Here is a 22,457-nt window from a genome sequence, read left to right on the forward strand (position 1 = left end):
AGGTATGGCAAGGTGAGAGGTGAAGAGGGCTTTATGGGAGTGGGTGAAATGGAAGTGAAGATCTAGAGAGATTATCTGGGTATGGCAGAGGTGGAGAATGGTTCAGGAATGCCAGGAAAGGGACGTAGGATAAAAGATAGGATTTCAAGATCCAAGGAGGATAAGAGTATGTGGAGGCTCACGGGAACTCCAAGAGCACTTCCTGGCAGGGTTGGAGAGAAGGTGGGGTTCAGAGGTTAAAGCAGGTAGATGCAACCTGGGCTCTGGGCGTGGCCCCTCAAGGTGAAGATGCTCATGGGATGCTCAGGGTCAAAGCTTTGCTGGTGTGCCCCAGGGGCAGAGTGATGGCGGAAGACCTAAGCCACCTCCTCTTCCGCCTCTTCTTCAAACTCGCCCTCTTCAGCCGTGGCATCCTGGTACTGCTGGTACTCTGACACCAGGTCGTTCATGTTGCTCTCCGCTTCCGTAAACTCCATCTCGTCCATGCCTTCGCCCGTGTACCAGTGCAGGAAGGCCTTGCGCCTGAACATGGCAGTGAACTGCTCAGAGATGCGCTTGAAAAGCTCCTGGATGGCAGTGCTGTTGCCGATGAAGGTGGCCGCCATCTTCAGGCCCCGGGGCGGGATGTCACACACGGCCGTCTTCACATTGTTGGGGATCCACTCCACGAAGTAACTGCTGTTCTTGCTTTTGCACACTTAGCATCTGCTCGTCCACCTCCTTCATGGACATCCGTCCCCGGAAGACAGCGGCCACTGTCAGGTATCGACCGTGTCTCGGATCACATGCAGCCATCATGTTCTTAGCATCGAACATTTGCTGCGTCAGCTCAGGGACGGTGAGGGCCCGGTACTGCTGGCTGCCACGGCTGGTCAAGGGTGCGAATCCAGGCATGAAGAAGTGGAGACGAGGGAAGGGTACCATGTTCACGGCCAGCTTGCGCAGATCTGCGTTGAGCTGGCCCGGGAAGCGCAAACAAGTGGTCACCCCACTCATGGTGGCCGACACCAGGTGATTGAGGTCTCCGTAGGTGGGCGTGGTCAGCTTGAGCGTGCGGAAGCAGATATCGTACAAGGCCTCGTTGTCGATGCAGTAGGTCTCATCTGTGTTCTCCACCAGCTGGTGCACGGAGAGGGTGGCGTTGTAGGGCTCCACCACCGTGTCAGAGACCTTGGGCGATGGCACCACGCTGAACGTGTTCATGATCCGGTCTGGGAACTCCTCCCGGATCTTGCTGATGAGCAGGGTCCCCATGCCAGAGCCGGTGCCACCGCCCAGCGAGTGGGTCAACTGGAAGCCCTGAAGACAGTCGCAGCTTTCAGCCTCTTTACGCACCACGTCCAGGACGGCATCCACTAACTCCGCGCCCTCGGTGTAGTGACCCTTGGCCCAGTTGTTGCCAGCTCCTGATTGACCTGGAGAAGGGACAGGGTTGGATTCCCAAGCACGCAGGAGGGGTGGGCCCTCCAACCAGTCTGAGCTTCACCCTAGTGTCTGATTCATTAGACCAGAAAATGTTAAAAATGCCTGGCTAGGTCCATGGACAGAGGCCTGCCTAGCAAGAATGAGGCCCCAGGTTCCAGCCTTGCCATAGGCAGAAGCCAAGTTTGGTGGCCTCAGCTGTCTGTCATTCCAGCACTCAGGAGGTGGCACACACCTTTAATCTCAGCACTGGGGAGGCAAAGTAGGCTGAGCGCAGTGAATTTAAGGCGAGCCTGTCTACATCTCAAGTTCCAGGACAGCCAGGTCTATATGGTAAGACTTTTTTTTTTTTTTTTTTTTTAAGATTTATTATTTATTATTATGTATACAGTGCTCTGCCTGCATATACACCTGCAGGCCAGAAGAGGACATCAGATCACATTATAGATGGTTGTGAGCCACCATGTGGTTGCTGGGAATTGAACTCAGGACCTCTAGAGGTGCCCTTAACCTCTGAGCCATCTCTCCAGCCCTACGGTGAGACCTTAAACAAACAAACAAACAAACAAACAAACAAACAAAAAATCCAAGGCCAGGTGTGGTGGTGTATGCTTTTAATCCCAGCACTTGAGAGGCAGAGGCAGGTAAATCTCTGTGAGTTCGAGGCCAGCCTGGCTTACAAATGGAACCCAGGACAGCCAGGGCTACACAGAAAAATCTTGTGAAAAACAAGAACAAGGAGAAGGAGAAGAAGAAGATGAAGAAGAAGAAGAAGAAGGAGAAGAAGAAGAAGAAGAAGAAGAAGAAGAAGAAGAAGACAACAACCCCCCCAAACTAAACCAAGCCAAAACAACAGTAACAACAACAGCAACAGCAAAAACCCAAAACAATTTTTATGTATATGTGCCTACACATGAGTACCTGTGTCCCTGCAGAGCAGAAGAGGGTATCAGATCCCCCCAGGAGCTGGAGTTACAGGTGGGTGTGAGCCATCTGCTGTGGGTGCTGGGACTCAATCTCAGGTCCTTTGGAAGAGCAGCAAGTGCTCTTAACCACTGAGCTATCTCTCCAGCCCCCCTCCGCCTGCCCCCAACTGTTTGTCTTGGGTGGTTTTTAAATTTTATTTTAATTCTTTATATGGGTTCTCCCTTTGTAGCCCTGGTTGCTCATGAGTTTCTGGCTGTGTGCCTGCTAACTGCTGGGGTGACAGGTGTAGGCTGCTATGCCAGGCTCCAAGTTATTTATTTGTTCATTTAGACACAGGGCCTCATGTAGCCCAAGCTGGTCTCAAACTCCATGTGTAGCTAAGGATAACAGGTTAACCTTGAACTCCTGACTCCCCTGCTCCACTGAGCACTGAGATGATGACAGACATCAGAAATCCCAGTTTCTGTGGTGCTGGGCATGGGACCCGGGGCTTCAAGCATGCCAGATAAGCACACGTCTAGGGCTGGAGAGATGACTCAGTGGTTAAGAGCGCTGGCTGCTCCTCCAGAGGCCCTGAGTTCAATTCCCAGCAACCACATGGTGGCTCACAACCATCTATAATGGGATCTGGCGCCCTCTTCTGTTGAGCAGCTGTACATGCAGATTGGTCACTCATATGAATTAGTTATATATATAAATAAGTAAATCTTTAAAAAATCATGCACATTTGTAGAGGGCCACATTGTATTCTGATACAGGTCCATACTGTACAATGTTTGAATTAGGATAAAGATACCAAATTCCCCAAGCATACATCAGTGTTATGTCTATCCCCTCAGCTGCGTGAGAGATGTATATTGTTACTATCTGCAGTCACCCCTACAGTGTAATAATACAGCACAACTATTATTGTTATTGTTGACAAAGTCACTTAATATAATAGGCATAAATTGTAATTAATACATTATCAAACAGTTATAAAATGTGTTAATTTGATTATATAGCTGTCTTTCACATTTTATTCATATTTTTTGTGTGTGTGAGCACGCATTTTTCCTGCTTGCTTGTGCACGGTGTGAGTTGCAGTACCCTATAAGGCCAGAAGGGGGCGTCAGGTGCTCTGGAGTTAAAGATGGTTGGAGTACCAGGAGGGTCCGGGCCCCGATTATTGTGTGTTGTGATACTTTACAGATAATAGTGTTTGAATTTTGCCACGCCTTCATCCAGAAGCTAGAGGGCTTCTACAAAAAGCTAAATAAAATCATACCTCATCTAAGCTTGAAACTCTCTTTTGCATCCTCCTTGTTCCCTCACTAGGCTCTGTCTCACGTCTGTTCTCTCTGCAGCAGCCAGAGGGTGCCCGTGAGCTGAGTCAGGTCCAGGCTGCTCATCCTTCCCCTGCCCGCCCCCCTTCCTCCCAGCTGCAGCCCACAAAAGCCTGTTTACCCTGAATTGTTGTCTGTCTCTTATTTCTTTTGCTATGGTCACATGGCGTCCTGGGTGCTCCTCCAACACACAGGGTTTCGTCCTGCTCTGGGAACATTGCACAGGCCAGTCGTCAGCCTGGAATTCCGTCTCCACCAGTACTCATAGGCCCCTCCATGTCGTGTGTGTGTGTGTGTGTGTGTGTGTGTGTGTGTGTGTTCATGTGTGTGGAGGCCAGAGGTCAATGCCTGGTGTCTTCCTCTATCTCTGTCCTATTTATTTATTTAGAGACAGGGCTTCTCACTCAACCAGAACTCAACAGTTAGCCAACTGTTAGCTGGCCAGTGATCTCCAGGGAGTCACCTGTCACCACTCTCCCCAGAGCTAGGGTTATTGACATAAAAGAGTGTGTGGGATTTGAACTCATATCCCTTTTGCTTGCACACTGAATACTTCACCAACTGTCATCTCCTCAAACCTCCTTTTAATCTTTTCTTCTCTTTCTTTTCTCTCTGCCTTCTTTTCTTATCTCCTTCTCTTCTCTGTCTGTTTCTCTGTCCATCTCTCATGTACACACTATTCCCACTTTTTGTGTACATGCTCTTTTTGGCCCACTTTTTTTTTTTGTTTGTTTGTTTCTTTGTTTTGTTTTTGGAGACAAGTTTCTCTGTGTAGCCTTGGCTGTCCTGGGCTCTTTGTAGATCAGACTGGCCTTGAACTCACAGAGATCCACCTGCCTCTGTCTCCCTGAGTGCTGGAATTACAGGCATGTGCCACTGAGCTGGGTGGCCCACCTCACTCTTTTTTTTTTTTTTTTTCCCCTTTGTTTATTTGTTTTTGGAGACAGGGTTTCTCTGTGTAGTCTTGGCTGTCTTGGCCTTGATTTGTAGGCCAGGCTGCCCTCAAACTCACAATAATCCACCTGTCTCTTCCTCCTGAGTGCTGGGACTAAAGGCGTGTGCCACCAAGCCTGGCTCACTTTTTTATATCTTTCTCTCCAGAGCCATTTCCTGAGGAACTTGTATGTGCCGTACCCACACAGGCACACGTTATCTTCCACAAATTTTGTAGCCACCAGAAAGGGAAACTCACTTGCCCAAGGTCACTTGCTAGGGCTGCAATCTGCAATAGAGAACAAAGCGGCCACCTGCTTGCTCCCTCTCTGACTCTCTGCCAACCCCGTGGAGGTGACATCCAAAGGCAGGAGGCAGAGACAGACTGACAAACACCAGCCTTGTGGCGGTGGACCGACTCCTCTGGGTTAGATTCCTTCTGGAAAGTAGAGTGGTGTCTACAAAGAACCTGCTGACACCTTTCCTAAGCACATGGTCTCCAGACTGCTCCTCTGGGCTGGCTCAGTGGCAGAGTGCTCCTCTGGGGCTCAGTGGGCAGAGTGCTCCCCTGGGGCTCAGGGGCAGAATCCTCCTCTGGAGCTCAGTGGGCAGAGTGCTCCTCTGGGGCTCAGTGGGCAGAGTGCTCCTCTGGGGCTCAGTGGGCAGAGTGCTCTTCTAGGGCTCAGGGGTAGAATGCTCCTCTGGGGCTCAGGGGCAGAGTGCTCCTCTAGGCCTGGGCTCAGTGGGCAGAATCCTCCTCTAGGGCTCAGGGGCAGAATCCTCCTCTAGGGCTCAGGGGCAGAATCCTCCTCTGGGGCTCAGGGGCAGAGTGCTCCTCTAGGCCTGGGCTCAGTGGGCAGAGTGCTCCTCTAGGGCTCAGGGGCAGAGTACTCCTCTGGGACTCGGGGGCAGAGTGCTCCTCTGGGCCCGGGCTCAGTGGGCAGAGTGCTCTTCTGGGGGCTCAGGGGCAGAGTGCTCCTCTGGGGCTCAGTGGGCAGAGTGCTCCTCTGGGCCTGGGCTCAGAGGGCAGAGTGCTCCTCTGGGGCTCAGCGGGCAGAGTGTTCCTATGGCATGCATGAAGCGCTGGGCTCCAGCCACATAGCACCACAGAAAACCACTGGCCATCCCAGTACTGGAGTGGTGGGGGCAGGAGGATCAGGAACGCAGGGTCATCTGAAGCTGCATAAGTTAGTTCAAGGCCAACCTCAGCTATATAGAGGCTAGGGAGACCCTATCTAAACACAGAACAAACCTTGTCTTTAAAGAAGCCCCTCATGGAGGTCCTCAGCTGTATTTCCCCAGGGGTTTTTTGGTGTCCCAAATCAAATCCCTGGCTGCCATGTTACTGTAGGCTCTTTGGTGCTAGTTAGAGAATATTCTTTTTTTGTTTTGTTTTTCAAGACAGGGTTTCTCTGCGTAGCCTTGACTGTCCTGGACTCCCTTTGTAGACCAGGCTGGCCTTGAACTCACAGAGATTCACCTGTCTCTGTCTCCCAAGCGCTGGGATTACAGACGTGTGCCACAGTGCCCAGATAAGAATCTTCTGTAAGCATTTAGAAACAGAAACAAACATGCTGTGTGCCGGCACCGGGAGAGGAGACTCACCAAATACAAAGTTGTCTGGCCGGAAGATCTGGCCAAAAGGGCCGGAGCGGACGGAGTCCATGGTGCCTGGTTCCAGGTCAACCAGCACGGCTCTGGGGACATAATTTCCACCTGTGGGGATGGCAGATGGAGGGTAGCTGGGGTGAGTGCCAGGCCCAGCAGGCTCCATGGCACATCCTGTCACTTCTTGCCAGCCCATCCCCCTGGCCCCATCTTCTAGAAGGTTTCCATTCCACTGGCTGCCCTACCTGTGGCCTCATTGTAGTAGACGTTGATTCTCTCCAGCTGGAGGTCACTGTCTCCATGGTAGGTCCCGGTGGGGTCAATGCCGTGTTCGTCGCTGATAACTTCCCAGAACTAGAGGATGGGTGGGGGACAGTAGAGCTGAACAGATTTTCCTTGGTGCTGTACCACAAACATTTTTTTTTTTTTACACAAACATCTTATTTTATGTGTGTACATTCATGGCGCATGCTTGCGCGGAGATGAGAGGACAGTTTGCTAGATGGTTATTCCCTTCCAGAATGTAGGACCTGGCACTATGTTGCCCTCAGGTTCGGCCACAAGCCCCGGAGGACCCATGTTGCCTGCCCTGTTGTTTGTTTGATGGGGTGGATGCTAGGAAGGGTTGAATAGCTTTTTTGACTTGTTGTCCTTTGTTGTTGTTGTTCTGAGACAGGGTTTTTCTGTTTACCCTTGGCTGTCCTGGACTTGCTTTTGTAGACCAGGCTGTCCTTGAAGACTTGCTGTCTTTTCAAAAAATCATTTATGCTGGACGGTGGTAGCACATGCCTTTACTCCTAGCACTTTGGAGGCAGAGGCAGGTGGGATCACTGTGAGTTCGAGGCCAGCCTGGTCTATAGAGTGAGTTCCAGGACAGCCAGGGCTACACAGAGAGACCCTGTCTCTACCCCCTACCTCCCCATTATTTGTTATTTTTGAGGCAACGTCTCCAAAAGCCCAGGCTAGCCTGAAATTCATTGGATAGCCTAGGATGATATTAAACTCTGGATCTCCTCCCACCACGTCCCTTGTGGCTGGGGTGACAGGTGTGTACCACACCCGGGCAAAGGCTCTACCCACTGGGCTATAGCACCGCCCCTGCGCCCCCCCCCCGTTGTTTTTTTGACACAGGGTTTCATGTAGCTCAGGTTGGCCTCCAACTTATTGCATGTGGGAGGCTGTTTTGGAGCTCCTGCCTCTAGCCCACAAAGTGCTAAGATGTAAGAGTGTGTCACAGTGCCAGTCGGGAAGGGCTGAGAGATGCTGCGTCTAGGACACCCATAAAGCCACTTCAGTCGCTGACTGTCTGCCTGTGAGGTGACTGGGGAACTCATAGCCCTCATAGCCACAGCAAAGAATGAGCCAGCAAGAAGGGAGAAGTTGGGGGTAGGGAGAGGCTGGGCCCCACCAGAGCCACTCGGTGCCTGTCCATCCCAGCTGCAGTCCTGGGAGGAAGGGGGTCGTGCCTCTTTGTGCCGGGCAACCGAGGGTGACAGTGGCCCAGCTGTGAGGCCAGCTGTGGCCAAGGGACACAAGGCCAGGCCCTGCCCCCATCACCGGCCTCTTTGTTCCCAGCCTGGCTCTGCCTTTGCTCCCCTCCCCCACCACCCTGAGATGCAGAATTCCCGGGTGAGTCTTAGGGGAGCCAAGGACCCCTTTCTGCGCCCCTCCGCATCCCCACTCGCTACCCAGCCCAGCGCACCTTGGCCCCAATCTGGTTGCCGCATTGCCCGGCTTGCAGGTGCACGATTTCCCGCATGGTGGTGGCGCTGCTGGTAGCTGCTGATGGGCGGGTGTCGACGGACCGCTGTGGCTCTGTCTCTGGAGACTGGATGAGGTGGCCGCGGAGCTCTGTATCTGCGGCCCCCGGGCGCCTCTATATTCGTGCAGCCAGTACCGCGTCACCGCCCCGGTCGCTGGCACGCTCCGCCTCCTGGACTGCCTGGGATGCTTGCAGTGAAGGATGGAGGGAGGGGCCTGGGAGATGTAGGAATCTCCTCAGTTAAGAACCTTTTCTGAGACCTATTCCAGCTTCCAGGCGCCATCAGTGACTCCTTCCTCTCCACTCGGGTTTCAGAGAGGCTGCATGCCGGGTCACGTAAACACCATTCACCCCAGCCTCAGCCTCAGTTTCTCTGTCTGCTTCTCCCTCTTCACGTCATCATCGGGACTCCCTACTTCCTCAGAACCTTTGTATGGGTGGGGCTAGGTGGTGGCTCCTAGCTCCAGGATCTCCAGAGTGGAGTTTGGTTTTAGGGTGGCAGGTACGTGTGGGAGATACCGCTGGTTCCTGGAGGTCTCTTCTGGAACCCTCCACAGTTTTCCTTTCATGTTTGCAGGAAATGTTTGTGCAGTCTGAGGAGCGCTGGCCAACGCTAGAACTCCCTTGCCGCCTGGCACTTGGGTCTCTGGCAAGACATCACCCAGGGAGAGCTTGGAGACCCACACTAGAGGAATAAGACTCATACCTGAACCCCACAAACGAACATCAGGGTGCTTTCCCCACATCAGCACGTCTTTGTGTTGTTACTGCTCTTTACCTGTTTGTTTACAGGGTTTCCTATGTGGCTCAGGCTAGCCTGGAACTCATTATATTACCCAAACTGGTCTTGAACTCATGACCTTCCTACATTCAGCCCCTGGAGTGCTGGGATTACAAGAGATCAACAACATACCTGACCTCAGAATGACATCTAAAACGCTTTTGCATGGCCATGTGCTTGCCTGAGCACATGTGGATGTCAGTGGGCATTCATGTATCCTGATTCTTACCTTGTTGGCCATGGACTGACAGATGTCAGCATTCTTCTGTTTTCACCCTGCCCCTTGGGTCTCTGGGGTTACACATACTTCTTGCAGTGTTTCTGGCTTTCAGGGATTTGAACTCAGATCCTCACACTTACACAGCAAGTGCTTTGACTCATCCAGCCATTGTCACAGCACCTCTTTCTCTCTCTCTCTCTATCTCTCTCTCTCTCTCTCTCTCTCTCTCCTGTCGTCTCTCTCTCTCTCTGTCTCTCTGTCTTTCTCTCTCTCTCTGTCTCTCTCTGGCCACCCCCCCCCCCCCCATAGCCTAGGTTGGCATCCTACTCAATAAGTAACTAAGGGTGACCTTGAACTCCTGATCCTTCTGCCTCGACCTCCTGAGTGCTGATGTCAAGTGTGCACCACCTAGTCCCGGGTTTATAGGGCACTGGGAATAGGACTCAGGGACTCATGCACGCTTGCAAAGTGCTCTACCTACCGAGTTCCAGCTTCCGGCCACATCATGCTGTTTCTCCCTCATTGCAGACCCAACCGTGGTATTGCCAGCTGGCCAAGGACTGACGCTTCCTTCTCCCTTCTGTCCTCTCTTGTTCCATCCCTCCCTTTCGATTGTTTTCTCCCAGATCCAGACCCACCTCCCCAACCCTCCCAAGTCTTCCTGTTTCATTTTTTACGTGCAGGGGGTGTTTTGCCCACATGTGTGTCTGTGCACTGAAGGCATGCACTGGCAGCAGAGGCCAGGGAGGACATTAGACCCCCTGGGACTGGAGTTACAGACAGACAGCTGTGAGCTGCCATGTGGGTGCTGGGAATTGAACCTGGGTCCTTTGGCAGCCAGTGTTCTTAATCACTGAACGTCTCTCCAGCCACCCCCAAGGTGTCTTAATTAATTTAAATTTCTTTTTTGACCCATTGTCCCTCACCCCAACCTCCCTTTTCTCCCTCCCACTCCTGTCAACGCCCCCTCCTTTTTACAGTCACTTATCATACATTTACGGCTTTTTGTCTTGCAACCCACTAAGATTTACCAGGGCTGTCTGTGTGGCCATGGGTGGCCATTGGATTCTTCCTGGTGTGCGTCGATGGGTATAACACAGGAGAAAATAATGACCTTCCTCCAGAGGAAGGGGTAATGGCCCCAGATGCCCCCTCTCCAACCCATGATCAACTGTTGATAGACTCGTTCTTGTGCAGGCTGCAGAAACCGCTGTGTGTTCATGAGTGCAATTGGTCCTGTTGTGCCCGCCCAGAAGATTCCATCGTGGCCCTGTTAAATGTCTCCGCTCTTCTTCCGTGTTCCCAGAAGCTTAGCTGGCCAGGGTATTAAAATCCTGTTTAGCCCCGAGCACTCAATCCTTCCTCATTCTTAGCACCCTGAGCATCCACGAACTTCTGCAGTCACCACTGTTTACTGCAGACAGAATCTTCTCTGCTCAAGGTTAGGAGTAGCACTTGTCTGTGGGTACGAACATAAACTTTTAGAAGTCAGTCAATTTAGAAAAACAATAACAACCCTCCGCCCGCCCCACCCCTCGCCCGGCTGCCCCCACGCCGTGAGCCTATAACCTCCCCGGCTGTGAATTTTGAAACAGCTTGGAATTAAAATTCTGAAAACATGAAAGCCGTAGAACTCCCGCCTAGAATCCCCAGTGAGAGGCTGGGGGCGTGGCTCACGGGTGGAGCTACCCCCCCCCCGCCCCCCCTAGAATCCTCGGTCTGGGGCTTTGAAGTTGTGATCAGGGGTCGAACCCCTGCCTAGAATGTGTCTGCAACTTAGTTCCATCTCCAGTAGTGCATAAAAAAGAGATATTTACACTACACCCAATGGCCACGTCTTTTTCTAAGTGCATTATGGGTATCTGTTTAGGTTTTAATGCAAACAGTGATTGGAGGTGTAGGCTCATGGCAGTTTTGAAGGTAGGAAACGCAGGCTCTAAGAGGGTAGAGCGCCACACTACAGTGCTGAAACATTGTTGCTGCTGGAACTAGGCGGTGAACCGGAATATCCTAAACCCAGGTTCTCATCACTGCAGGGCTCCTGCTACTTTGTTGCTTGGTATTAGACAGAAACAAAGCAAGCTGGTGGCCAAATGGCTTGGCTTTCAAGAATACAGTGTTGCTAGGGTCCAACACCATCACATAACCTGCAGCTGGGGCCTGTGCCTGTGCGTGTCACGTGTCTGGCTCCCCGTCCTGGCTGTTGGCTGTGTGAGAGCAGTTGACTCAGCCCTGGCTCTGTACTGTCTTTGTAAGGGGCAGGCGGGCTGGAGAGATGGCTCAGCTGTTAAAGGCTAGGCTCACAACCGTAAGGGACAGGCATCTGTGCTTTACCGTGTGGCTGCACCATTCACAGCCTCTCCCCTGAGCTTTCTGCCAGTTCCTCACCCTGATCTTAGTCCATGACATAGCTAGGGAGGTCTGCTTTCTCTTGTCCTCCTGGTGTGTGGCCCTGGCTTGGCTTGAGTCCTCTGCGGCTGTGGGAACTGAAGATGGAGAGTTCTGGAAATGACTATTGTGTGGGGGTGTGGACAGAGATAGCAAGTGCCAGGGTCACTCCAATTTTGTGAAACTTTGACAGCGACACAGTTACATAGTAATCTGGTTTCCAGGACCAGTGACTTCCTATTCTAGGTCCCTGCCCTTTCATCCTTGGCTGATTCAGACAGCGGGAAGGCCAGCAGTTCCAGCACGTGCCATGGGCTGCTCCTCGGTCCTGTGACTTAGAGCCTCCCTCTCCAGCTTGTAAGGAGGGACCGGATTCTGCCATATGGGTCAGGTCTCTCCTCAGCGCCCACACTGTACTGTTGTCCCTCTGTCAATGGAGTTAATAACTCTCTCAGCCGGAAAGAACAACCCACCCTCGAACTCTGTCCTAGTTTGAAGTCTTCTATTTTTGTTGTTGTTGTTGTTGGTTTTTGTTTGTTTATTTTTTGTGACAGAGTTTCTCTGTGTCGCCTTGGCTGTCCAGGACTCACTTTGTAGACCAGGCTGGCCCCAAACTCACAGCGATCTGCCTGGCTCTGCCTCCCAAGGTGCTGGGATTAAAGGCGTGCGCCACCACATCTGGCTATTTTAAGTCTTCTGATGCAAGAAAATACTCGGGGTGGGGGTGGAGGTGGGAGGAGAAAGGGGCTTATTTTGGCTTACAATTCCAGGAATTCCAGGTTACAGCTCAACCATTATGGAGCAGCCAACAAGATAAGAGCTGGTTACGTGACATCCACAGTCATGAGCAAAGAATGAATGCCTAAGTGCTCAGCTGCTTGCTTGCTTGCTTCATTCTTGGTCCCAGCCGGCTGGGTCTTCCCACCTCAGCTAATATAATTAAGATAATCTCTCATAGTCAGGCCCCAACCCTGCCCCCACCCCCCCCCAAAGAAAGAAAGAAAGAAAAAAGATTCACTCATTTTTATGAATCTGAGTGCTCTATCTGCATGTACACCTGCAGGCCAGAAGAGGGCAGCAGATCTCATTATTGATGGTTGTGAGCAACCATGTGGTTGTCAGGAATTGAACTCAGGACCTCTGGAAGAGCAGGTGATGCTCTTAAACACTGAGCCATCTCTCTAGCCCCCAGACGAGAGTCTTTTATTGAGACTTTCTCCTCAGGGATTCTAGATTGTGTCATCAAATTGACAATGAGTGATAATCTTCACAGACCCTGACCCAGGAAGGATATGGTGTATTCTCTGGCCTGGCGTAGGGATGTCCAGGGTAGAAGGATGGGATGAGGATGGATTGGCGCTGAGCTGTGTCTGCCTTCTCTGGTCCTTCCTGCAGCACCAACCAGATGCATGCAACCCCAGTGATTCCACTGCTCTTGGAATGGGAGGAGGTGGCTGTAGTGGGCACGTAGCCAAAGGTGGGACCACACGACCACACATGGCTCATGGCCTGGCTATGTCACTAAGGACGACAGTGCTGCTTCATCACAGATCAGGGCAGACTAGGACGTCACAGATCCTCACATTGGGCAGTGAGCATAGCTGGAGGGCAAGGGATGTGGGTCATGTCTTCCATGTGGATCTTCATGGGCTCTATGTGAGATGGAGAAGACAAGACTCCCCCCCCCGCCCCACCCGGGACGGGGGTTTGCAAAGGGACCATGAAAGCTGGAGACCACCAGCTTTTTGTGTCAGACAGTCCCTGCATATGGATGCTTTTGCACCCACCCTTCTTCAGGCCATGACCTCACCCAGGGCTGGACCCTGGCAGAAAGGGAGTAGAGTTTTCAGCCAGACCATCTGCAACATGGAATAAAGTGATCTGGTGACACACACCTGCTATCCCAGTGCTCAGAAGGTGGAGGTAGAGGAATCAGGTCACTCTCCGCTACACGGTGAGTTTGAGGACATCTTGTACTAAACCCAATCCTTAAAAAAAAAGGGGGGGGGGCCAGGTGCGGTGGCACACACCTTTAATCCCAGCAATCAGGAGGCAGAGGCAGGTGAGTCTCTGTGAGTTCAAGGCAGCCTGGTATACTTGCAGATTTCCAGGCTATCTAAAGCTACATAGTGAGACCTCTATCTCACTGCTCCCCCCACCCTCACCCCAGTTATGCATGTATATTTCTGAATTGTTCTGGCACACGCCTGGGGTCATATGAGGCATCAGTGTATATGTTTGAGCCTCAATCTATGTACAGCAGTATGTAAAGTGTGAAGGCTGTATGTGAGCAGGGGGTGGGGTATGTTACCTCCTGACATCACCAAACAGGCCATGTAAGGAGGGGCTTGATGTCAAGCAGGTGTCAGCTCTGTTAGGGTGACCCACACCAAAGGTCTCCCCCTAGGTCTCCCATTCTTGAGTCAGCGTGCCTCCTTCTTCCCCTCCTCTCCCCCCTCCCCTCCCCTCCCCTCCCTTCCTCTCCCCTCCCCTCCACTCCGCTCGCTCCTGTCCTCTCCCTCCTCCCTCCCCTCACTTCCTCTCCCCTCCCCTCCCTTCCTCTCCCCTCCCCTCCCCTCTTCTCCTCTCCCCTCCCCTCCCCTCCTCTCCCCTCCCTTCTCCTCCTCTCCCCTCCTTTCTTTTCAAATATCCATGCTGGCCTAGAGCTCCTGACCTTCCTGTCTTCACCTCTTGTGTTCGGGGATGACGGAGGGGCTACTCTCAGTTTTGTGCCATGCTGGGGATGGAACTCTGGGCTTCATGCCAGCTAGGCAAGCACTCTACCAGCTGCGCCAGGTCCCCAGCCCCTTGAGCATCCTCAATGCACTATTTATTGAAGTCTGGTAGAGCCAGGCAGCTTAAACTCAGCATCCTGTAGTACCTGGCTTCCTTCCTTGGCCTTGGGGAGAAGGGAACAGATGAAGCGACTGTCCCATCCAGCCTTAGCCTCTGTAGAACAGGACTTTCTTGGACTGTCAGATCCTGAATAATGACACAGAGACATTGTATTAATTATGAAAGCTTGGCCTTTGCTGAGGCTGTTGCCAACTAGCACTTATAACTTAATTTAACCTGTATATTAGTCTATGTTCTGCCACATGGCTCCTTACCTCTTCTCAGTCCCGTAGTCCTGCCACTTGTTTCTTCCTCCGAGCCTCCTTGTTAAAACCCTGCCTGAGATTCTTTCTCAGTGGTCCTATCTCTTGTGGAAGTCTCGCCTTTCCTCTCCTGCCTCAGCTATTGGCCCTTCAGCGCATTATTATTATTATTATTATTATTATTATTATTATTATTATTATTATTATTATTATGTTTTTCAAGACAAGGTTTCTTTGTGTAGCCTTGGTTGGTCTGGATTCTCTTTGTAGACCAGGCTGGCCTTGAACTCACAGAGATCTGCCTACCTCTCCCTCCCAAGTGCTGGGATTAAAGGCCCGCGCCACCATGCCTGGCCCTAGCTCTTTATTAAAGCAACCAGAAGGTGCAGCAGAGTGTGTTTACAAAATATGACGCATCCATAAGAATAACAGTACCAAAGTCTGGCCTGTTCTCAGCTCTCTGCTGGTATAGAAGTCAGCGTTTGAATAACACAAGGATGACTTCTACAGAGTGCACAGAAAGATCACCCCATCGCCTCTGCTCCTCAAGAAGGGTGCTTTGATCACCATCTGTGGCCCCTGTGCAGTGTGGCTGTATGGAGGGGTGGTGGTGGCGTATGGCCATTGTGTCAGTCACTTGTCTAGTCACTCTGTCCTGGACTCACTTTATAGACCAGGCTGGCCTCGAACTCACAGAGATCCATCTGCCTCTGCCTCCTGAGTACAGGGATTAAAGGTGTGTGCCACCACCACCTGGCTCGTTTTAGTTCTTATTCAGTCCTGGACCATATATGCCTGGGTGAGCTTTTCAGAAATGCAGGCAGATAGCGAGGGCATCAACAGGCCCAAGCAAGCAAGCGAGCAAGCAAGCAATCCTAGCTAGGTGTGGTGGTTCACACCTTTGATCTCATCTTTTGGGAGGCAGAGGCAGGTGGATCCCTGTGAGTTTGAGGCCAGCCTGGTCTACAGAGCCAGTTCCAGTATAGCCTGGGCTACATAGTGAGACCTGTCTCGAAACAACCAATTAAGAGCACATGTTCTAGCAGAGGACTGGGGTTCATTTATCACGCCTACATGGTGGCTCACAGTTGTCTGTAACCAAGTTCCAGGAGCTCTGTTGCCCTCTTCTGACCTCCATGGGTGTTAGAAGGACCCTGCTGTTTGAGGTTGCAGTCCTCCCAGTCCAGTAGCCATTGTCCCCAGCAGGACCTCCTGCTCTCTGCCTGACTCCATCTGGAGAGTGTCTTAGATGCCCCTACCCACACTTGATATATGGCCCTTGACACAGCTCCCTGCTAGCTCTCCTCTCCCTGCCCCTGTAGGATAATTAGGTGCTGTGTTCCCGCTCATAGGCTAGGAGCGTGCTGCCAAATGCTCCTGGTTCCAACTAGTTATGAGCATCTATCCTGGAAGCCCCGTCCCCCACTCCTCCCTCCTCAAGGGCTATACAGCCTATGTTCTCCCTGAGTAAAGCTGAGCTAGCTCCTGGAGTGGCTCTTGATCCCCATTGTGCTCTGCTCTTGGCCTTCCAAGCTCTGTGCCTTGTCTTCCGCTACTCCTGCCTTGGTGGGCTGGTGGCCATCAGCACCTCCCCCCCAGGGAAGAGGAGAACCACACATGGGCACTGCACATGAGTGAGGCACAGACATAGAGGCAGGCAAAACACTCAACTAAATAAATAATTAAAAAAGGACACCTCAGAAAAAGAAAGAAAATCAGAAATAACTACATCCGGGCTCTGTTTGGTGAGCCAACAAGTTTATTCTGCCCTCTTCATAAATGGCCTAGTTAGGGTTACTATTTCTGTGATTAAAACAAAACAAAACAAAACAAAACCGTGATCCAAGCAAGTTGGGGAGGAGAACATTTATTTATACGTCCATATCACTGTTTGTCATCTAAGGAAGTCAAGACAGAAACCGAAACAGGGCAGACACCTAGAGCCAGGAGCTGACGCAACAGCCGTGGAGGGATGCTGTTTACTGGCTTGCTCCCCATGGCTGGTTCAGCCTTGTTTCTTATAGAATCCAGGACCACCCAGCCCAGGGGTAGCAACCACCCACAACCAGCCATTTCCTCCCCACATCAATCACTAATTAAGAAAGTGCCCTACAGGCTTGCTTTCCGTTATATCTTATGGAGGTGTTTTCTCAATTGAGGCTCCCTCGTCTCTGATGACTCTAGGGTGTGTCAACTTGACACTTGCCTCTATCAGCTTGGCCAGCGAGGCATTGTCTTGACTTCTGATTGGTGGTGGGAGGGCCCAGCCTACTGTGAACTGTGACATCCCTGGGACTACGCAAGGAGGCAGGCTGAGCACATAGGGCAGAGTGGAGATGCTCTCATTTTCTTCATGGTCTTTGCTCCAGTTTCTGCTTCCACATTAATTTCCAGTTCATCCCTGGATGAAATAAATGCTTTCTTCTCCAAGTTGGCTTTTGGTCAAACAGGCCAGACCACATATGCGGTACATACTTGCTGAGCCACAACAGACACACCAGTGCACGGTGAGCGTGGTGGCCTGGAAGCCACACCTCTGCAGAGCCCCGTTCTCTCCCGTTGACACAGCACACACCGGGATGGACAGGTGCACGGTCCCAGTGCACACAACACACTGGGGCAGGCGGCTTTTCTCTTCCCCATCACCGCTTTAGGTTTTGGGACCAGGGAGTGGGGCTCAAGGCTGGGTCATGTCCAGGTGTGGCAATCTTCTGAGCTAAGGGTGGGGGTCGGGGGCTAAAGAAATGGCTCAGTGGCCAAGAGCATTTGCTCTAGCAGAGGTGCAGAGTTCAGTCCCCAGCACCCAAGCCCACCTCACAATCACCTGTAACTGCAGTTCCAGGGGGATCTGACCCCCTCTTCTGGCCTCCCTCAACACTTGTAGCGTCCACTCACAGACTCACATACACACCAATAAAATCAAACTAAATTTTAAAGAGAATAAGAAAGGGTGGGTGAGGGCTGGAGAGATGGCTCAGAGGTTAAGAGCACCGACTGCTCTTCCAAAGGTCCTGAGTTCAATTCCCAGCAACCAAATGGTGGCTCACGACCATCTACAATAAGATCTGGCGCCCTCTTCTGGAGTGCAGTTGTATATGCAGGCAAAACACTGTATACATAATACATGAAATATTAAAAAAAAAAGGTGGGTGGACTGGGCATGGTGGCACAGGCCTTTAATCCCAGCATAGAGGCAGAGGCAGGCGGATCTCTGTGGATTGGAGGCCAGCCTGGGCTACAAAGGGAGTCCAGGACAGCCAAAGCTAACACAGAGAAACCCGCTCCCCCCAAAAAACCAACCAACCAAACAAACAAAAAAGAAGGGGTGGGTGTGTCCAGCGGCTGGAATGAGAGTTTGTAAGGCACAGTAGGAGGACAAGGTGTGGAAGACTGCTCTTGTGGTTAGCCAGGTCCCGGGTGGAAAAGGGAATGAGACTTCTCTGAGGAATGGTTGGTGGGGAAACAGGCCTATCTCACCTATGTTGTTAGAGGTGGTACCATACAGCAGATGGCTGTGGGTGGGCCTGGGAGGAAGGCACGTGGAATAGGGAGATTGGTGGGTATGTGGGAAGGGCGAGGGCTGGGCCCGGGATGCGGATGGAGAAGTCGGGCGAAGACCCTAATGACCCGAAGAAACTGGGGAGGGCCTGAATCGGGGCCTTTGGAGGCTGGCAGGGAAGTGGGCCGGACAAGGAAACTGAACAGGGTCTGAAGTAGGAGAGAGGGCTGAGAGAATGACGTCAGAAGTCGGAATTCAGACCCTCAAGGAAGCTGATGTCTGGGGAAGTTGGGCGGGGCGTAAGAGAGAGAACTTGCAGGCGCATCCTGGGAGGCAATGCTGAAAGGTATTTGGGATGGTGGGGGGTGGGGTGAAGAACTGGAAAGGGGTCAAGGGAATGTGCAGGGCTTGACATCTGGGAAATGGGCGGAGTCTAAGGAGAATGGCTTGGAAACCAGAGTCCACTCGTAAGTGACACTCCTGGGCTCTGGCTGCTTTCCCGTTGCTGATGTCGGCCCTTTGGGAGCAACGATGACCTATCTCTCCTCCTACAGCATCCTCATTGATTGCATCCCGCGGCCGTACAGGCTTTTCTGGGCTCTGGTCCTTGGGCTGGCGGTCTTCCTGGCGCTCAGGTTCTGTCTCACGTCCTTCCAAGGCTCTGCAAGGATGCCGGGCGGACTCGCCCACCTGCATCTCCTGCAGCCCTGGGGGTAGGACTACTGCCCACAAGAGGGCGCACGTACCCCGCTCTGGGATCCAGGACTTTGCAAGGAGGGAGTTTAATCCACAGACTCAGGAGCCTGAATGTTTTCGTCGTCGTCGTCGTCGTCGTCGTCGTCGTCGTCGTCGTCGTCGTCGTCGTCATCTCCTCCTCCTCTCCTCCTCCTCCTCCTCCTCCTCCTCCTCCTCCTCCTCCTCCTCCTCCTCCTCCTCCTTTTCTTTTCCAACTCACCCAGCCCATTTCAAACAGGAAATTGTTACCATCTTTGTCTTTGGTTACCTAGTGTGGCCCTTGACAGGAGGCTCAGCACTACAGAGGGCGTGGCTGCTGCCGAAGAGACTTGAAGGCTAGGAGGCCCCAAGAACCTGGATGTCATATTGGAGTATTGTTTTGTTGTTGTTGGCTTTTGCTTTTAATTTAATTTATTTTATGTTCACTAGTGTTGGTCTGCATATGTGTCTGTGTGAGGGTGTCACAAGCCCTTGAACTGGAGTTACAAGACAGGTGTGAACTGCCGTGTGGTTTCTGGGAATTGAACTCAGGTCCTCTGGAAGAGCAGCCAGTGCTCTTAACCACTGAGCCATCTCTCCAGCCTCTTTTTTTTGTTTCTGTTTTTTAAAGATAAGATCTCTCACTAGTATGTGGGCTCTAGAACAGCTTGCCACTGGGTTTCAGGGATCCTCCTATGTTTGACTTCCCAGAGCTAAGATTACAAACATTTGCTAGTGTGTCTTTTGTTTGTTTGTGTGTGTGTGTGTGTGTGTTTTGTGTTTGTGTGTGTGTGTGTGTGTGTGTGTGTGTGTGTGTTTCAAGACAGGGTTTCTCTGTGTAATAGCCCAGGCTGTCCTAGAACTCTCTTTGTAGACCAGGCTGTCCTTGAACTCACAGCAATCCACCTGCCTCTGCCCACTGAGTGCTGGGATTAAAGGCGTGGGCCGCCACGCCCTGTATAAGACCTCTTTTCTTTTCTTCTTTTCCTCCCCCCTTTTCTCCTCTCTCTTTCTTTCCTCATGAGTCAGGGTCTATCTCTGTAGCCAAGGCTAGCCTGAAACTATACATAGTCAAGCTGGCATCAAAGGTGGCAGATTGTAATATCCTAGCTTCCCAAATGCTAAAATGACAGGTATGAGCCACCACACCTTGCTTGTTTTATTCTCATTGTGTTTGACAATTATCCTTCTCTCTCTGTCTCTGTCTCTCTCTCTGTCTCTCTGTTTATCTCTGTCTCTCTCTCTGTCTCTCTGTTTATCTCTGTCTCTCTCTGTCTGTGTCCTGACTGTGGGTGTCATTTGTATTTTTGTGTCTAACTGTGGCTGTTCAACGGCTGTGTTCCTTGGCAGCACTGGGGAGCCCCTTCCAGGTGGTGGCTAGGCTGGGATCCCCTTTCCACCCAGCTTGGCCCATTTCCCATCACTGAGTTAGTTCTTGCCCAGCCAGCCCCATCTTTCTCAGGGAAACACCTATTGTTGATGCTAAAAATTTCCCTTCTTTCAGACAGCTGTGGCCAACTTTTTCTTTCTTAGTGGGTGCCTAATTGACCACAGGTTGTTAACCGTTAAAAGGAAGGAGGAGGAGGAGGAAGAGGGAGGTCAGAGGAGGGGAGGAGGAGGAGGAGGAACCCAAATAAAACTTTGTACACACACACACACACACACACACACACACACACACACACACACACACATGGAAATTTGAGCTGGTGTCACACCACAGTCTAGGGCGTCGTCGGCAACCCTCAGGGAGTACGCAATACAGACTCTGCTCCAAGACAGAGGCTGCATTAGGCATAGTGCATCCTGTGCAGCCTTTTGTTTGCTCAGCCCAGAAGATCCTGTCACGGTGCTTCAAAGACATGAGCTAATTGTCTTTGCTGTCTCGTGAGTGGTGATCTCATCAACATTAATCTGACCTATTCCTTTTTGAAGACTGGAGAGATTAGTTCCGCTCTACGCACTTTCTGCTGCTTCTGGGCTTCCCCCCGCCCCCCGTTGGTTGGTTGAGGGGGTCTCATGTATCCCAGGCTGCCCCCTCCAACAAGACTTGTAAGAGAGGATGATCTTGAACTCCCGATCCTATCTCCACCTCCAGAGTTTTGGCTCCGTGTAGTTCCCTTCAAACACTCTGACAGGTCTTCCTGCCCAGAGCCAGGGACTGTGTTGGATTTCAGTAGTTCAAAGTCCATGTATAGTCATGGACACATGCAAGGGTGTCAGTGTCATGGATGGCTGCATTTACTGAGTGCCTGTTGAATGTCCAGCAACATTCTGGCTCCCTCACTGTGGACCTCTTGCCTTTTGAGACAGTCATAGTCATTGGTGTTGATTTCACTTCACAGATGGGGAAACTGAGGCACCAAGAGCTAAAAGGAATTTGCTTAGGAGGTGGGGCTGGGATTGGGAACCTATGCTGTGTAGCTTCTATGTCCCCACCATGGATGAGCCAGGGAAGTTGACTTTTAAGCCTGGCTGATGGTGTGTGCCTGTAAGCCCAGACACACTGGAGTCTGAGGCTGCCCTGGGCTGATAGCAATACCTGACTCAACAAAATAAAACACAACAGAAAGCAAGCAGTTGACGTTCACTGGGCATGCTGGTGGTTAGTACCCGTTGTCCTAGCCCTTTGGGATGCTAAGGCAAGAGGATGGCATGGATCTAGAACTTGGAGGCCAGCCTGGGCAACTTAGGGAGACCCTGTATCAAAAAAATAAAGCAAAACAAAATAAAAACTTGGCACTAAGTTGCATATGGCAGTGCACAGTCATCCCAGTTTCTTAGGGGCTGAGACTTGAAGATTGTAAGGTTTGGTGTGGAGTCCCCGCCTAGAATCCCCCCACTCACCCATCCAGTGAAGGGCCGGGGCATAGTCAGGGGTACAGCCCCTGCCTAAAATCCCCCAGTGAGGGGCTGAGGGCGTGACTAGGGTGCCCGCCCCTCACCATTAAAAATCCCTCAGTAAAGGGATGGGGGCATGGCTAGAGGTGGAACCCCACCTAGAATTCTGTAAAAGTAATTTTATTCTCCTGGCTCAATTGTTATCTGGGAGGCTAACTGCCTCCTTCTGCTAACCTAGGCTTGCTTAGTCCTGGAAGCTTCTAGCCTTCATATAATCTAATATAGGCCTAGAATGTTTTAGCCTCTGAAATTGACTGCTTAATAAGCTCACCCTCACTTGTTCTTTGTGAGCTATGGGCTGGCTGGCTGAACGCAGCTGTTCTGGCTCAAACTCTTCTCCCAGCTGACTTATTCAATCTGGCTTTTCTCTTGGCCCAGAATTGCTTGTGAGAGTTGGGCGTGTTCTATTCTGTCAAATCTTCTCTGATTCATCACCTTTGCTGCCACCCAGTTAAACATCACCTTCAAACATGGGTGCTTCCTTCTACAAATGAACTTTACCTTTATTTGGGATTAAAGGCATGTATCACCACACCTGGACCTAAGTTTTTCTTTACCTAATACTTGCTTTATATCAGGCTAGCACTGAACTCAGATCTGTTTGCCTCTGTCTCCTGGATTGAAGGCATGTTTGTATTCCAGCAGGATCACACAGACCCAGAAGGTCTTTGGATGTGATCTCTTGCCAGAACAGCCATGTTCTGAATTAACATTCTTTTAAAGAATTCCCCTGGTGATGACTGGGGACACAGCTCAGATTTGAGCTTTTGTCTAGTAGGCTGACAGTGTGGGAGGATGGAACCCTGCCTGTTTTAGAAACCTTGCCATAGGAAACCTTTGTTTTCCTTCCTAGGAAATACCAAATCCTACATCCTGGGG

General features: G+C 51.4%; 1 protein-coding gene across 1 annotated transcript; it reads right to left on the reverse strand.

The window, feature by feature from the left end:
• Positions 1-213: 213 nt before the first annotated feature.
• Positions 214-8,137, reverse strand: Tubb4a (tubulin beta 4A class IVa). Its single transcript, XM_051172875.1, is given in 5 exon segments — positions 214-689; positions 691-1,415; positions 6,213-6,323; positions 6,461-6,569; positions 7,918-8,137. Coding segments are annotated over 5 exon segments (1,335 nt in total). The 5' UTR covers positions 7,975-8,137; the 3' UTR covers positions 214-356.
• Positions 8,138-22,457: the final 14,320 nt, after the last annotated feature.

This window comes from Acomys russatus, chromosome 31, assembly GCF_903995435.1.
Source record: "Acomys russatus chromosome 31, mAcoRus1.1, whole genome shotgun sequence".
In the NCBI taxonomy this organism is placed as follows: Eukaryota; Metazoa; Chordata; class Mammalia; order Rodentia; family Muridae; genus Acomys; species Acomys russatus.